We start from the raw sequence: 18,671 nt of genomic DNA on the forward strand, positions 1-18,671 counted from the left end.
GAACAAAATCATTCCAAAGGCATCCTAAATGTTGAGCCTTCTTGGGATTCTTGTGCTAGTTGGACAGGCTGGTATCCATATTTTGCATCCAGCTTGGAATACAATTTTGCCCTTAAATTTACAATTCTTTCAGCATCAATATTTATGTGAACAAATTTTTAGTGACTGATTGAGGCATCTTGGATCTAGACATGCTCTTATGGTGCCATAAGAGCCCATGGCATACATAGAGGATTAGCTGACTGGCAGAAGGCAGAGAGTGTAAGAAAGGGTCTTTTTCAGGAGGACAGTGAGTGACTAGTGGAGGTCGATGGGGTATTGTCAGGTCTACAAATATTCATGTGATATGTTAACGAAGGAATTTATTGCTAAGTTTGTAGATGACACACAGACAGGATGGAGAAAGCGGGGAGGTTGCATAAGGACTTGGATGAACTAGGAGAATGTGCAAAGGAGTGACAGATGGACTATAATGTGGGAAAGTGTGAGATAATGCACTTTAATAGGAAAAATAGAGGCACAGAGTATTTTCTGAACAGGGAAAGGCATCAGGAATCTGTAGCACAAAGGGAGTCAGGAGTCCTAGTTCAGGATTCTCTTAAGGTTAACATACAGGTTCAGTTGGCAGTTAAGGCAAATGCAATGTTAACATTCATTTCAAGATAGCCGGAATACAATAGTGGGGATGTATTGCTGAGGCTGGATATGGCTCTGGTCAGACTGCACTTGGAATAGTGTGAGCAGTATTGGACTCCATAGCTAAGGATGTGCTGGCCTTGAGGTGGTCCAGAAGAGGGTTACAAAAATGATTTTGGGGTTGAGGAGCTTGGCTTATGAGGAGCAGTTGAAGATTCTGGGTCCGTACTCAATGGAGTTTAGAAGGACGAGGGGGAATCACATTGAAACTTACAGATACTGAGAGGGCCGGATAGAATGGAAATAGAGAAGATGTTTCCACTAGTAGGAGAGACTAGGACCTGGGAGAACAGCATCAAAGTGAAGGGACAACCCATTAGAACAGAGATGAGGAGGAATTTCTTTAGCCAGAGGATGGTGAATCTGTGGAACTCTATCACAAAAGGCTGTGGAATCCAAGTCACTGAATGTATTTAAGACAAGGGTCTTGATTAGTAAAGATTAGTAAAGACCGTATTGTTGAAGAGGAGAGTGTGAAACGGACTGGTAAGCTAGAGGAGATACTTGTTAGGAAGGAAGATGTGTTGGACATTTTGAACAACTTGAGGATAGACAAGTTCCCCGGGCCTGATGGGATATATCCTAGGATTATGTGGGAAGCAAGAGAGGAAATTGCAGTACCGTTGGCAATGATCTTCTCGTCTTCACTGTCAACAGGGGTGGTACCAGGGGACTGGAGAGTGGCGAATGTTGTGCCCCTGTTCAAAAAAGGGAATAGGGATAACCCTGGGAATTACAGGCCAGTTAGTCTTACTTCAGTGGTAGGCAAAGTAATGGAAAGGGTACTGAGGGATAGGATTTATGAGTATCTGGAAAGACACTGCTTGATTAGGGACAGCCAACACGGATTTGTGAAGGGTAGGTCTTGCCTTACAAGTCTTATTGAATTCTTTGAGGAGGTGACCAAGCATGTGGATGACGGTAGAGCAGTGGATGTAGTATACATGGATTTTAGTAAGGCATTTGATAAGGTTCCCCATGGTAGGCTTATGCGGAAAGTCAGGAGACATGGGATTGAGGGAAATTTGGCCAGTTGGATAGAAAACTGGCTAACCGGTCGAAGTCAGAGAGTGGTGGTAGATGGTGAAGATTCAGCCTGGAGCCCAGTTACAAGTGGAGTTCCGCAGGGATCAGTTCTGGGTCCTCTGCTGTTTGTAATTTTTATTAATGACTTGGAAGAGGGAGTCGAAGGGTGGGTCAGTAAATTTGCAGACGATACAAAGACTGGTGGAGCTGTGGATAGTGAGAAGGGCTGTTGTCGGCTGCAAAGGGACTTAGATATGATGCAGAGCTGGGCTGAGGAGTGGCAGATGGAGTTCAACCCGGTCAAGTGTGAGGTTGTCCATTTTGGAAGGACAAATAAGAATGCGGAATACAGGGTTAACGGTCGGGTTCTTAGTAAGGTGGAGGAGCAGAGGGATCTTGGGGTCTATGTTCATAGATCTTTGAAAGTTGCCACTCAGGTGAATAGAGCTTGTAAGAAGGCCTATGGTGTATTAGCATTCTTTAGCAGAGGGATTGAATTCAAGAGTCGTGAAGTGATATTGCAGCTCTACAGGACCTTGGTAAGGCCACATTTGGAGTACTGTGTGCAGTTCTGGTTGCCTCACTTTAGGAAAGATGTGGAAACTTTGGAGAGAGTACAGAGAAGATTTACCAGGATGTTGTCTGGAATGGAGAATAGGTTGTATGAGGATAGGTTGAGAGTGCTAGGCCTTTTCTCATTGGAACGGCGAAGGATGAGGGGTGACTTGACAGAGGTTTTTAAGATAATCAGAGGAATAGATAGAATAGACAGTCAGAAACGTTTTCCCCGGGTACAACAGAGTGTTACAAGGGGATATAAATTTAAGGTGAAGGGTAGAAGGTATAGGGGAGATGTCAGGGATAGGTTCTTTACCCAGAGAGTGGTGGGGGCATGGAATGCACTGCCTGTGGGAGTGGCAGAGTCAGAATCATTGGCGACCTTTAAGCGGCAATTGGATAGGTACATGGATGGGTGCTTAAGGTAGGACAAATGTTCGGCACAACATCGTGGGCCGAAGGGCCTGTTCTGTGCTGTATTGTTCTACGTTCTATGTTCTATATCAAAAGTTATGGTGAGAAGGCTGGGGAATGGAGTCTTATCATCCTTTAAAATGCATGCGATGGAGCTACACCAATCCGTGTGGCAATCAATCCTTCAAATTACACAGCTTCAGTCCTTCACATCAGTTCTACTTGGAACTTCTCCCAAAAATGCAAACTGCACTTCTGTGGAGGATAAATTAATGAGAGTGTACCATCCCTTATGGTGCACCCTTATCACCCTTAAAATTGGTGATTGTATTGAAGCAGTCTGGGGACAGGCATTTCAGATCTTTAACTGATTCGATTGCATTTTAAGTTGTCTGTTCACCACAGTGAGTGCAGACTGAATCTCATGTATGAGATTATACAGAGCTCTGTGTGTAACAGTAATCCTGACACCACTGGACTGCTCATGTTTATCAGGTAGAGGATTGCAGGAAATCAATCTGAGTTTCTGTACAGTACAGTGTGATTTTGCCAATGCATGGAATTAGTCATCCATTATAGACTGAGAAAGTCTCTTGTAGGTTGTACTATGGAGCACCATTTGCTCAGGTACGTGACTTTCAGGATGTGAATGATGAAATGTTGGCACAAGCATTAAGTTTTTAGGATGTGTAATTTTAACTTTTCAGGACATATGATGTTAATGGTTGTGAAAACCCATGATCACTTTATTCCATTGACATGATACATGAGATTAACAGCATGGAAAATACAGGCACCATTTGAATTGTGCCTTTCACTTGGTTGACTCGGAATCCCATGGTTCCATCATCTGAACACATCCCTTGCTGCTAGTGTTGCGGTGCTACACTATCTTGTTCACCTGTTTTCTTCTAGGATCTGACTTGGCCTTTATGAGTAGATTTTCTGTACGTGTGCCCAATGCCCTTTGGTGCCACACACTTTTCAGGTGTCAAAATAAACTGGGCAGCTTTTGGGTCAGTATAACAAACTCACGTTATAGATTTTGTTGGATTGTTCCACTTTACTCACCATAGCATGCATCTATTAGCATGACATGCTCCAAGTGGCCTGACTCAAGATAAGAGTCTGAGACTTTTATTCTCTCAGGTGACACACTGTGATATGAAGATGACATTGTGAGCATGTCCCTTAGAAGGTATACAGACATACTGCGAGACATAACAGTACATAACTGATGTGATGTATATGTCAGACCAGGCACACATAGCAAATTCTCTTCCCAGAAGGACAATCTAGCATATGAACATATGAATTAGAAGCCCCTCAAGCCTTCTAACTCTCTCAATAATACCATAGCTGACCTGACTGTGGCCACACCACCATTTTTCCAGGAGGTTTCAGGCTCTGATCGGATTAATACTGAGGAGTAAATCAAGGATTACACAACAGGAGATGTCATAAGGATTCAGGTAGTAAAACAGCTCTGAATCTCAAAGGAGGTAGGTCTACCATTTAGGTTTGACCATATTTTCAGTAACAAAGTCTGTCAAACTAATGTATCTTATACCTAGTTGCCGTCATGCAATAAACTGCAACTTCTTTAAGACAAGAGCTTCTACTCGTTAAACTACCTTGTAGTTTTCCTCCAGATCAGTCTAGCCCTATCAGTCCCAACTTCAGGAGAATGGTAGCAGCAAATTTACTCTTTGACAGAAGGTAAGTGTGATGAGAAGCATCTTACAACACACTCGATACCCTTTGAGTCCCTTGATCAAGAATCACTGCTATGTGGAGAGGAGACTTCCACTGACCCTCAAAGACAAAAAAAAAATCTCATTTGCACCTTAAAAACTAAAAGTTTTCACTGTTTTTTTTCTAGTATTATCCCACAAGTTAATTGATTTATTGGATTAAATTTCCCACTCTACCATGACAGAATTATGAGGTCATGATCGCGAGAGTTTGCAATCATAGAACCCTCCCCCTGCAAAAAATACTTGTGATGCATTTGTTGACTTAATGTATTCACTCATTCCATTGACGTAAAATAAATGAACTTACTTCCTGTTCCGTTCTTTCACCACCATCCTGGTCATACTCTGGATGCATTGTGCTCGGTAGTTTTCATAGTGCACGTCACGTGTCACATCTTTCAGGTCCTGCATGTGTGTTCGAATCAACATATTTCGTAACCTCACAAAGTCACAGTGAGCTGGATTCTCCACTGCAAAGAGGAACAGCATAGAAAGTATAAGTAGTCATGATTTATACATTAACAGATAGATCTGAGTGGTGCAAAGCTTCTCATTGTGCACTCATTTTTGTTATGTGGGTTAGTTAATGCATTGCTAATTTGCGTTATAGCAAGATCCCACAAACAGCAATGAGACAAATGACTGGTAAATTTGATATTAATGGTATCATCGAGAGCAAATCATTGGTCAAAAGATCAGGAAATCTGTATTGTTCCTTAAAATAGCTCCACAGAACCTTTAACATCCAGGGAAACAGAAAAGGGACAGCCTCAGTTTTCATCACATCCAAAGGCTAACACTTTCAACAAACCTGCCTTTCCTCAGTGCTATGTGTAGTGTTAGATGAGGTTAAAGCTCAAGTCCCACTACCATTTCATTCAGGCAAGATTGCTACCAAGGGAGCTTGGAAAAGATTGGACATACATCAAACCCAAGTCACTGTGATGGGCCTCTCCAGCATAGAGGAAGTCGAGATGGGAAATTTACATACTGGTCTTGGCAGAACTGTATAGTATTTTGCCCCAAGGCATTGCCCAGTAGCAGTGTGGTCTCTAGACGGTAATCATTAAGTGGTAATATGGAGGAAGCTGTGTTTAACCTAGCTTCACTTTAAAGGCACTGCTTCGTAACTCCTTATAAAGATGTGGTCTAAAATGGCATACTTTGATACCCAATTGCAGGTGAATTACTAGGGTAGGATTCAGTAAATTAGTGGCAAGCTGTAAATCCCATTTTAAAAGCACTGCATATATTTGAATTCTTAAATAAAAGCAGAAAGTGCTGGAGAAACTCAGTAGAATTGGTAACATAATTGGAGAGAGAAACAGAACTGATGATCACTCTGTTAAAGGGAAATAAGATCCTTCCAACTGCTCTATCTGGAACCCTCAATTATAAACACTTCAGCCTTAGTCCTATAACTGTAGCCTATCCAATCTTTGTTTGGAGTGAAAATTCTTCAGTCCGGGAAACATCATTGTAAATCTCTTCTGGACCATCTCGAGCATGATCATACATTCTTTGCAATGTGGGATGTGGACATGGCTGGACAGACTATGGCATTGATCCAGCTAAATCGCTTTGCCTTTTTCCCTTAAGCAGAGGTGCAAGACAACATTTAGATTAAACAAACTTTTTTAAAAATACAATTACCTTCGACAATACCCCAGGGATACAGTCGGCCCCGAACTCTCCTTCCTTTGGCTTCAACCACAGTGTTGCTACCAATCACAGTGAATGGGATGCTGTCCTGGAAGGGAATGTTAAAGGCCAGATAAAAAGAAAAAGTTGAAATTAATATATTGCTTTGAATTTTAATACTTCCGTTGGAGGGAAAATCCACAGCATTGACTACCAAGCAGGGCGATACAGAATTGAGTCACACAGGGAGATTAATGACCATATTACAAATAAAACCACACAGAAGCCATGTATATATTCCAATTTTTTTCTATTTTCTCATCGAAGGTAAGCATGACTAGGCCAGCATTTGTTGCCCATCTCTAATGCCATAGAGAACTGGTGGTGAATGGAATTCTCAAACTACAGCAATCTAGTTGGTGGAGGGAATGAATATAAGTGCTAGTGAATGCAGAGGGCAGTGGAGGCCCAGTCTCTGGATTCATTTAAGAAAGAATTGGATAGACCTCTTAAAGATAGAGGAGTCAAGGCTTATGGAGATAAGACTGGAACAGGATACTGATTGGGAATGATCAGCCATGATCATATTGAATGGCGGTGCAGGCTCGAAGGGCTGAATGGCCTACTCCTGCATCTATTGTCTATTGTCTATTGTCTAGTGAATGGGGTGTCAGTCAAACTGGTTGCTTTATTCTGGATAGTGTTGAGCTTCTTAAGTGTTGTTAGAGTTGCACTCATCCAGGTAAGTGGAAAGTATTCAGCACATCCCTGACTTGCGCCCTGTAGATGGCGGAGAAATTTTGGGAAGATACTTGGTGAGTCATTTGCCACAGAATTGTTAGCTTTAAGTGGCAGGTTCAATTGAGTTTCTGGTCAATGGTAACATCTAGGATGTTGATCTTGCATCTTGCTATTGCATGCTGTTTCTGCTATGTGGAATGGAAGGAGTCCTGCATTAGAACTATATCAGGTTGGCATTCCATTTTTAGATATGCCTGCTGCTGCTCTTGACATGAACTCCCGCACTCTCCTTTGATCCACGGTTGGTCCCCCGGCTTGTTGGTCTGATACAGTGGGAGATATGCTGAGCTTTGAGATTACTGGTTATGGTTGATGACAATTATACTGTTCGTGAGGTCTCACAATCCCTCATGGTTGCCCATACTTTAGTTGCAAGACATATTAAAGTCTATCCCAATAGCATGGTGGCAATGTTACACATCATGATGAAAAGTATCTTCAATGTGAAGACCGGTCCATCACCAACACAAAAAAAAACAATGGTCACTCCTATTGATACTATCATGGACAAATTCACTTCTGGCAGGCAGATTGGCAACAGTGAGGTCAAACATGTTTTTGCTTGCTGTTGGTTTGCTCACCATCTGCATCTGACCCAGCCTAGCGACTATATAGGACTCTGCAGACCTAGTTAGTGGCATAGCATAGACATTCAACAGACACTCCCCATTAAATGTTCCTCACCTTCAGTTCCTGATCTTGTTGTTTAAATTCTTCATCCTCATCAGAGTCACATTCTGGGAACTGGTAGATTTTGATCCCGTAGAATTTGATTTCCTCACGGATCTGAGGAGAAAATGTTAGAAAAAGTAACTAGAAAAGGCAGCTCAACTCCTTAAAAGTGAAACAGAGCTTGTTGGATCTTTATTATGAACTGAAGCTTGAACATACACAATTTTGAGTTCCCTATTTGATGAGCAGAAACTCAGGAGAATAGTCTAAATGTCACCTACTGGTGGGGGATGCAGCTAAAGTCACCATTCTGTGACAAATGAACACTCCACTTATAGCTCACACAGTGCACTCTTGCATGGGCTAAGTAATCTTCACCAAATCCAATTGTCTCAATGAGTCTTCAAGCTGTGTATTTAGGGTTGAATGAATTTTTTTCCCCATCATTTGCCAACAGGGTTCAGTTATTTAATGATGGTAGAACCAACTTATAAAAGCAGATGTTCAACTAGTGAGTCACATTCTTTATACGGTTGGAGCTGGAAATATTTCCATGGCAATATGAAACAATTTAATAGTCATTAACAATCTTGCTCGGTCAAACTGTAGCATGGCGGTTTGGGAAGTAGAACAACACACCACTATCAGTTAGAAGTGGATCTGTGTAGAGGTCCCTCTATTCAGCAACTAATCGAATCATTGAATCCCTACAGTGCGGAAACAGGCCATTTGGCCCAATGAGCACACACTGAACAGTAACTCACCCAGACTCATTCCCCTACCCTGTATTTCCCCAGACTAATGCACCTAGCCTCCACAGCCCTGAACACAATGGGCAAATTGGCATGGCCAATTCACCTAACCTGCACATCTTTGGACTGTGGGAGGAAACCAGAGCACCCAGAGGAAACCCACGCAGACACAGGGAGAATGTGCAAACTCCACACAGACAGTCACCCGAGGCTGGAATCGAACCCAGTCTCTGGCACTGTGAGGCAGCAGTCCTACCCACTGAACCACCATGTTGCCCATAGCTGGCTTGATTTTGATACTCATTGCCTGCAACTGAAGGAAATCCATTCCTCGACACTGTTACCTTCTGACAAACAGAACTTGCTTCGGGTTTCTTTTCTGACTTTATTAAGTTCTATTAGAACCCAACTAAAACAATCACAGGATTCAAAATAAATTGGAAAGCATTGGGTTGACATTTCAGGAATTAGCGTGTCACCTGATTCCTGGCAGTCACCATGTTGCTGATAATTCTAGCTGAGGGAAAGACTTCACCGGTTATTGTTGACATTAGTCTACATGGTAGATGACATTACTAGCAATCCAAAAATATTGAATAAGTAGTCAAGAAGTAAAACATAGTGTAGAGAGGACATAAATACAACTATTAGGAAAAAAGTACTAGGAAATTAATGGGGCTAAAGGCTGGTAAAGTCTTTAGACCTGAAGGAATGAATCCAAAACATATTAAAGGAAGGAGCCAGAGAGATAGTGGATGTACTGGTAGTACTTTTTCAATAATCCTTAGATTCTGGAAAACTTCCAATGTGACACTTTTATTCAAAAGAGGAAAGAAACAAAATTACACGAGTTGGCTTAACATCTATTCTGAGGAAAATGTTAGAGCTGATTATTAAGATTGCAATGGCAGAGGATTTAAAACTGCACAATATAATCAGGCAGAGTCAGCTTGACTTCACAAAGGGGAAATCATGCCTGACAAATTCATTAGGATTCTTTGAAGAGGCAACTAAGCAGGATAAAGGGGAAAACCAGTGGATTTTATATTTGAATATCCAGAAGGCATTTGAAAAATTACTATAACCATTAGGTTACTTAATAGGATGAGACAATGGTGTTAGGATAGTAAATGATCATGAATAGGAAATTGGCTAACTAATAGAAGACAGAGGCAAATAAGTGAAAAGCAAGGGGTGAGGAATGACACAAAGATTCTGCAGAAGGATATAGACAGGTCACATGAACGGGCAAGAACTTGGAGGTGGAATATAATGTGGGAATATGAGAGGCTATGCACTTTGGCAGAAGAGTACAGGAGCGAAAATTAAGTGAAGAATGACAGCAGTGGGGGATTTAAAACTCCTCATACCTAAATCACAAGAAGTTAATGTACAAGTTCAGCTGGTAATTGGGAAGGCAAAGGGACTGTAGACCTTATTTCAAATGTAATGATAAATAGGGAGGTCCTGCTAGAGCTACACAAGCCACTCAAAATCCACCAGCTTTGCACCCCTCATCCAGGTAAACATATACTGGCATAGGAGGCAGTCAAGAGAAGGTTTATTAGATTGACCCTAGGTTTGGAGGGATTTGTCATGAGGAGGTGTTCAGTGGGTTGGGCCTACACACATAGGAGTTCAGAAGAATGAGAGGTGGCCTTATTGAACCACGCATGATTCTTAGTGGTCTTGACAGGATTGATGCAGAAAAGTTGTTGCCCCTTGTAGGAAAGCAGAAATTCAATATAAAAGGATCACCCACTTAAAGACAGAGATGAGGAGAAATTTCTTCTGAGAGTATCAATCAATGGAATTCTTCATTGCAGAAGGCAGTACCGTATATTAGTGGTTGAGATAGGTAGATTTTGAAATAAATCAGTTAAAGGGTCAATGGTGCTGTATACAATATTGACAACGTCAAAAGACTTAACTTCCAGGTTACAATGGAAAAGCCTCTGCCTTTAAAATTAACAGGCAACAACCTACATTTGTGCCCGATGCAAGTAATCACCTTTGTTGCTCACTTGCCAAAACAGTGAAGCTGAAGTTACATTTTGACAAAACTTCCTCAGAAAACATTAAACATTAAATGAGATTTTTAAAGAGACTTTGAACTACTGGCTGGCCAATCAACAAAAACTCGAGACTGTTAACTCTAGCTTTAGACATTTGGACTCCATTTAAAAGGCAGAAGCACTGTTTAATTGGTATCTTGCTTTGTATGTAGGTTGTTACGAATTGAATAATGCCTTTATTCCTTCTGAATTGATCTATCCTTAAATGTTTGCAAACATGCCTGTGCTGAAAACTCCTCCCCACTGTCTAAGAGTGTGTGAAATATAACGCCCACATCTGTCTTAACATTATCCCATTATTTATCTGCTCCTTACAAATCACAGCGAAGCAGGAAATACACCTCCACTGTTTTAACAAAAGAGGAAGAATAAATCACAGTTTGCTACATATAAGTGGTGAGAACAGGGAGAGCAAGTTATTTGAAAAATTGTATTCAGTTTTTAGCAGTTGTGTGTGTTCTGATAAAAGGACGTAACCAGGTCAAGGGGTATTCAGTCATTCTCCCATTCACAATTGGATGTCAGATAAAAATGGCTCTTAAGGTTTTATGAGGAAGGGTCACTCGACCCAAAATATTAACTCTGATTTCTCTCCACAGATGCTGCCAGACCTGCTGAGCTTTTCCAGTGATTTCTGTTATTTATTTTCAGGGTGATGGCCTGTTTCATTTGAGCCAATGCCAGGCATGATGCCCAATTTCTATTGTGAACAGATAATCAGTTTTAACCTTGCTCAGTTGGTGGACCCTGACTTTGTAAGGACCATAACAACATAGTGGTCAAGTTAAACCAGTTATTTTGCCCACTGTTGGATGTGAGGAGGAATGCTTCACAACTCAGACAAGCATACTCAGGCATGCAAGGAGAGATAAAATAAAAAATGGTGGAGATTATTCGGTTAGTAACAAGTGAAAAAAAAATACCAGAGATCAAACATTTCATTGTCCTCTAAGATATGATCCAATAATCTGTAATGGGAGTTAATAGTCAGGAATTCCTTTATGGGGATTGGCTGATTGACTAGCCAGAAACTGAGAAGTTAAATTGAGCAAAATGTTCAGTTTAAAAATCTTCAAAGGTCTTCTGGGGGCATTTTGCTGAAATGTAACATCTGCTTTACCATTTTACTGACAGAATATTTTACTTGCAGAAAGCATAAAGCCAAGATTGTTTGGTGCTTTTTCCAGGCCAGAAGCTATTCCAGTGTAGCCAGGGTTAGGGGTGGTGATTGCTGTTGGCACATCAACGGTATGGCACTGACACCTTCACTAATGGCTATTTCAAAATTCTCTGATTAAAAGGCAGTTGGCTTCACTACAATGGGAGACATGTGACCTAGATGCCTGGAGGCAGTTACCATCGAGACAAAGGCTTACATTGTGTGATAATGCTGTTCCTTAAACAAGGTTATGTTGTCCTTGGGTTTCTTTTCACCACCAGAGTAATCATAAACTTAGAGGTTCTAGTTGTCTAGTTTGGGTGGTTTTTAGGGCCAATTTGATCATATCTGACAGATACTGCCTCAGGCAAAAAACTTTCAAGTTTTAAAAGAGACTCTTGTACAATGAAAGAGGAATGGCCAGTTCTTCCAGTTCAGGGTTTGGTTTTAAGAAGCAGTCGGTTTTTGAGGCTGTTAGTCAAAGAAGCAGCTCCATGGACGGTGTTCCATGCTGAATCTGTCTGCCATCTCTCGGTCTCTCCTGTAAGATTGTGTGTTTGATTTTGCCTTTTTTGCCAAAGAGTGGAGTGTTTATGGAGATTGTTGCAGGAATTTGGAACAGCATCATTAAGTTGGGATAATCTGTTGGGTTTTCGGACAGGTTGTTATTTTGTATTATGTTCTCTTTTGTTTGTGTTTTATTTGGCACTCTGTAAATAAATTCTGTTTTGTTTAAACAGACAGGTTTTGACCAGCTGTATCACTCCAGAAATATCCGCTATACACTTACTCAAAACAACTAGAAAAGTTAGGGTGCAGACTACCTTCTTGAAATGTTTTGAGGGGGGTCTGGCCTGGTCCCTAACAATTACGAATAGCCAACTATATATGGCCCATTCCAGAGGTCAAGTAGAATATAATCAGCACAACTTAAATTGCAATTCTATTGTGTAATTTTTTTTACAAAAAAATTAGAGACAGACATTCCTATGTCAGGTTATTATGCAACTGCAATCATTTCAGACCCATCGGAAGATACCTTGGCCCTTATTGTCTGGCTAATATCAACTTTGTGGAGGTTTCTAGAAGGTTATTGCTAAAGTCATGTAATCATAGCAGCTTTATTTGTTGGTCTGTTTAATGTGTTTTTAAAACAGTCATTAAATATATATAGATTTGTATTAGGAATAATGCTTTTTTTGCTCAGTTTGTAACACTAGAGAAAATGAGCGCCACCTTTAGCAAAAGAGTTCTAAGCTCGAAAACTCTCTCATAACCTCTCTTTCCTTTTGTAGGATGCTCATTCAAACCTGACCAGGCTTTTGGCCATCTGCTCCAAAATCATCTTGTGGATTAGTCTCGACTTTGCCTCAATAATGCTGCTGTGCCACTCTTTGGAATTTCAACTATCATGTGATCAATGAAAACTAAGACAAACCCAGTTCCAACCCTATCTTCTGATTCAGAAGTGATAGATCTATCAAATGAGCTAAGATGAAAATTGTCTCTATGATATTGCTGTTTAGTGATCAGAGTATATCTTACCTCAGGACTATTCACTAATTGATGACACAGAATTCTAAGCTTAACCCATTTGTGCTGCTAAACAGTGGAATGAGTGGTCCTCAGAACCAAGACCAACATGAATGTGAATTTTGCTTCATCTCATTGCGTTGGTTGTGGCTGACATTAACAATCCATTTACCTTTGGTTTCATTTTGGAAACCTCCGCAGGAGTCAGTGTGTCTGCTTTAGCAAGGAGTGGTACAATGTTCACCTTGTTATGCACAGCTTTCATAAATTCCACATCCAATGGCCGTAACCTTCAAGACCAAACAGAATTTAATCACAAGAAAGTCTCGGTTCTTGCTGTTGTCAATTTGCCACAGTTGTTTTACATTAGAATTAAAAGCTATCACAACATTATTTATAGTGTTCAAACTTGTTGTAAGGGGTTTCTCTCGTGGAGGATTAAATGCCATATATTTATAGGAGACGATGGCCTAGTGGTATTATCAATAGATTGTTAATCGAGAGACCTAGGTAATGTTCTGGGGTCAATCGTTGGAAAAACCCTTTCGGGAGGAAAACTGCCATCCTTACCTGGCCTGGCTCACATGTGACTCCAGACCCACAGCAATGTGGTTGACTCTTAGCTGTTCTCTGGGATGGGCAATAAACGCTGTCCTAGCCAGTGATGCCCACATCCCAAGACTGAATAAAAAAAAATCTCCACTCACACATGTTGGCATGACATTGGCACATTACACGAGATTCCATCAACTAGTTGTGGAAAGCACACTGCAATTCCCAATATAAACATAAAATACTGAAGCTGTTGGGAATCTGAAATAAAAACAAAAACGAAGTGTTTTGGCAGGTCTGGCAGCATCTGTGGAAAGAGAAACAGATTTAATGTTTCAAATCTGTTTATATTAATGCTTTTTCAAAACTGAAGGGGTCTGGAAATTATGTTTTTCACTGGGTTGATGAACAGGGAGGAGAAGCAAGTAGAACAGATGCAGAGGGTAACCAGAGCAGAGACAAATGGCAGTAGGGAAGAAATTTAGATTCAGAATAAGTATTAATTGTCAGCATGAATAGTAGAAAATTGGTCAACTCTGCTGACAAATCTATGTAGACATGACATTGATGGGGTAAGGGGATCTAATCAAAATAGTGGATAGAGCTCATGGTCTGAAGTTGTTTAACTCAGTGTTGAGTCCTGAAGCTTGTAAAGTGTAGAAGTGGAAAATTAAGTGCTGTTCCTCCAGCTTGCATTGGGCTAGATTGGAGCACTGCAGCAGGCCTAGGACAGAAATGTTAGCATCCCTGAAATATACAACCAGTGGGCTAGGTATGTTCATTGAGAAAGTGGCCTTTTTTTGATCCATAGTCTCAACAAGTTTACAATAGCATTCATTTGCATCAATTGTTCTTATTCCTATCTAACTATCATAACAATATGTGTTCGTGTTTTCGTACTTCATATCTTCCAATCTTTGTTTTATTCATGCTAAAGGTGAAGCTCCCATGTGACCAGTAGAACTTCAGTAATTCAGTCACAAAACCACTCCCAGGCAGCGACTAGCTACTTGACCAGGGTCACAGATACTAGAGTGGAACTCAATTCCAAATTGCATGCAGATTCCCAAATCAGTTTGAATGGTGAAGCATTTTTCAGAGTGTCAGGAGTAAATGGACTGGAGAAGTAAGACTGTCAGATCAGGTCTGCAGCCAAAACCATTCTGCTCACCCATGGCCAAATGGAGAGATGAAGTAAAGGCAGCAGTGAATTCGGTTGTCCACAATATTTTTCCTGTTCAGGCCACTCTCATCACGGAAATACTGCTCAAACTGCTGGTCTATGTAATCAGCAATTGGCTTCCAACTAAGGAAGAAATGAAAACAAAATTCACAACAAGTTACATTGGCAAACAGAGATATAATTCAGTAAGAAGGGAGAGGGGAAGGAAAACAGCTACTACTATCACTTGTCTCTCATCATGTAGAGTTATGTTAATAGCAGCATGTCTTTGAAATGGCCTGGGGTGTCCCTATTCCATCAGAGAAGGGGAATGATAATTGATTCTATGGTATCAGGAGAGGGATGCTAATAGCACGGTGACATTGGGGATGGTGAAGGTCAAAAGCTCCAGGTCACATTGACACAGAAACGTGAAAAGCTTGGGAAAGCTGACTTCAATAGCACTGTATCAAAAGTGAGAGATCAAATTAATGACACAACAAAAGGATTTACTATTGACAAAACTTTGCAAAGAGGTAAGACAGGAGTCTAAAATATCTGAAGGGTTGTGACAGTAAAGGGAACATGTACAACATTATACCATAACAGATTAAGGCAAGTGACAGATATACAATATAGTAAGGGTAATGAGAGTAGAAACAAACAATCTTCCTTGTAGTGAAGGAACATGGTTTAATACCATAGTAACACCACTGTGGCGATGTTACAGGATCAAGAAGTCACTTCTCAATGTTTTCTTACATCTTGAAAGCTATTCATCACTCAGGTTGATGAACACCGTTTTTAATTTCATGCGTTATGTTCTAATTGCTGAAACTGAGCCAACTCTCCATGCTACCTTCTTCTAAGCTGTCGGTTTACCCTATGTTTTTTGCTTCATTTCACCTGATGTTATTCTATTGAACTAAGCCGTTAGCTCCACATACCATTCTTGGTTATTAATAGCATCGCCAAATCCTGGTGTGTCGATAATCGTTAGCCGAAGCCGAACTCCCTTCTCTTCAATTTCCACCGAATGTTTGGTGATATCAACAGTCTGGGTGATCCTCTCTGGAGAGATAATGGAAGTTGGGTTAGTGCCACCATTAAACTGTATAAAATTCAAGGGTGAGGCCAACCTTTAAAGTATGGATTGCAACTTCCTTATTTCCCAAATGAAATCTCATTCTTTTGACCGCTATCTTAAATGACTTAAGGATAGTCATTTAAGTCTAGACTGGATGTATTGAAGTGTAACATTGAAACAAGGATCTAAATAAAGCCCAGACTAAGGAGAGTGAAGTTTCTTCTCTCTACGATTGCTCAGTGGTTAGCACTGCTGCCTCACAGTGCCAGGGACCTAGGTTCGATTCCAGCCTCGGGCGACTGTCTATGTGGAGTCTGCAATCTTTCCCAAGTCTGCATGAGTTTTCTCTGGGTACTCCGGTTTCCTCCCACAGTCCAAAGATGTGCAGGTTAGGTGGACTGATCATACTAAATTGTCCTTAGTGCCCAGGATGCACAGGCTAGGTGGATTAGCCTTGGGAAAAGGTGGGTAACGTTTAGGTGGGATGTTCTGAGAGTCAGTGTGAACTTGATGGGCTGAATAACCTGTTTCCATACTGTAGGGATTCTATGTTCTATTAACTGTGAGCACCAACAGACCTTAAACCCACCACAAGACCATGGAAGTTTGGGAATTCTCAATTCAATTTTTTAATAGAATGGGTTGGTACACACAATTGACACCAATTCAACATGATTCTAGAAATCTTAGTTTGAGGCCACAAGATGGACGCCTATGGGAAATGAAACAAAGAGTTGGACGAGTTGCTGCTTCCAAACTTCAGTTGAGATATGGGCTGGAGTTGTCCAGTTTGGAGTTTGATTACGGTGTCAGGTTCAGTCAGGGCATCACTTCCACCATAGCCTGTCATAATTTTCTTGCCTGATTACACATTTTACAGCTCATTGTCTGTGCAAAGAGTAGCAGCATAAGCTAAACAAATTACATGGAGCAGCCAGGCAGAAGGTTCTCACCTTTGTCAAAACCTTGCATCATTGAAAATTCACATGTCATTCTCAAAAGCCACATCTGAACTCCTTCATTCTTATGCCAGGAGCATCAAAGGAGTTGGTGTTGATTGTCCCCACCTCTTCAGAGATAGGGGATAACTTGTGTATGTTTTGCACTACGTTTACTGAGTCTTTGTTAAAGGGTCTACTGCCAGCTATCCAGAAAGAAGGGAGATGCTCTTCTATAGTGATGGCACCAAGACTTCCCACCAAACCAAGATGGCCTGGACTGAGATCGCAGAACTGTGCAGCACCTGTGGTCCTCATTGACATACCCAGAGGACACAGTGCGGAAAGAGGATGCCCAATTTTCTCTGTTCCATTAAGTTAGGTGGCATCATCTTCTCATCACAAACTCACTTAGTGGTAACACTCAGTCTAACTTTACTGGCATGTCACAGAGGTGAAAAGCTTCAGCATCACATGAGTGCTCACACCACCCTTGATGTGACTGTAATAAAAGGTCAGGCAGCTAGACCTCAGAATGAGTTCCCTCTTTGGGATCGTTAATCTGGGCTGAACAGGGAACCCTGGCTGATAGATACTGACAGGAGGATTCCTGAAGAAGGGCTCATGCCAGAAACATCGATTCTCCTGCTCCTTGGGTGCTGCCTGACCTGCTGCGCTTTTCCAGCAACACATTTTCAGCTGTGATAGATACTGACACTCTGGAATCTGACTCTGAATGAGGCAGTACTATATTCAAGGACTCTTCATGTCTGAAATAAAGGGTAATTTGGTGAAGGAAAACTGGCTTCTGTGGAGTTCTTAACATTTATGCTGCAAATCTTCTGACATTTCCTGGATACTGTACTTCCCAGTCTTTTACAGAGGGAGGCACACCATCTCACATTCTCATGAACTGCTTAACAAACCATTTTATCTGACTCCATTGTTTATTTTTCTCTCTGTCTCATTCTTGGTGAAGATACCTAACAAGGCAGGAGGAGAGGTGCTGGATTTCTACCTCATCACCAAATCCAAGGAACAGACAGTGAAGCTGGGAGAATGGATACCTCACAGCTGGGTAAGGACTGTGCGAGGTCCTGTTCCAATGGAGCAATTGACCAAGACAGAACTTAGTGGGGAATATTGCACTCAGTTCATCTCAGATGTACAGGCAGTCCTGCACATTCCTCTAGACAAGGATTTGTCACCAACGAATTCTTTCACTTCTCTTCCACTAGTGCTAGCACTCAAAGTGTAAGAGTCCACAACCTAAGTCCAGCACCTCCATTGAGGATGACACATCTGAAACCGCAAATAATGCACATGCACACTCCACCAGCCCAGGAAAACCACCACTCTGACCCTCCATGGGTACCTTAACTATTGTAGTAGATTCAGGGACAGAACTTGGTGAGAACTGGAATATGTTAATATCAAAGGGTTAATACTGTGGAGTGCCATAAGCTTATTTATTATGGTTTATTATGGATTTGTGGAAGGAACAGCATGGGAACCTGGGGGATTTACATCTAAAATTCAAGCCCTCCTTAAAATTTCTCGTAATCTCAATCATGTCAATGCAGTTAGTGGCTGACAGGTAATAAAGGACCTTTTGTTCAATACATGAATCTCTTCTAGATAGATAAGTGATTTTCCTCTACTAGTGAACATATCACAAAAAAAAGTGGGATTTATCTATTTTAGCTGTGAACAGTTGGGAATATTACACTTTAGCCATGAAAAGGTGGGAGTCCTCTATTTTGGTCACAAAACATCGGAAAACCCTTTAGAACAGCATCAGAAAGCAGTATCGCTGTTATAACAGCATAGAGAAAGCTTCAAAACAAG

At 41.1% G+C, this 18,671-nt stretch overlaps 1 protein-coding gene across 10 annotated transcripts in view; it reads right to left on the reverse strand.

Annotated features, from left to right (window-relative positions):
• Nucleotides 1-18,671, reverse strand: part of LOC140491374 (septin-4-like) — a 135,870-nt gene that overhangs the window by 20,717 nt on the left and 96,482 nt on the right. For all 10 annotated transcript variants that reach the window (XM_072589465.1, XM_072589469.1, XM_072589468.1 and 7 more), the window contains 6 exons: nt 15,746-15,869; nt 14,808-14,942; nt 13,257-13,374; nt 7,578-7,679; nt 6,105-6,201; nt 4,759-4,921 (listed from right to left, as the gene is read on the reverse strand). In XM_072589465.1, coding sequence (XP_072445566.1) covers nt 4,759-4,921; nt 6,105-6,201; nt 7,578-7,679; nt 13,257-13,374; nt 14,808-14,942; nt 15,746-15,869 — 739 coding nt within the window. The remainder of the gene's footprint in view (nt 1-4,758; nt 4,922-6,104; nt 6,202-7,577; nt 7,680-13,256; nt 13,375-14,807; nt 14,943-15,745; nt 15,870-18,671) is intronic.

Source organism: Chiloscyllium punctatum, chromosome 19, assembly GCF_047496795.1.
Source record: "Chiloscyllium punctatum isolate Juve2018m chromosome 19, sChiPun1.3, whole genome shotgun sequence".
NCBI classification, from domain to species: Eukaryota; Metazoa; Chordata; class Chondrichthyes; order Orectolobiformes; family Hemiscylliidae; genus Chiloscyllium; species Chiloscyllium punctatum.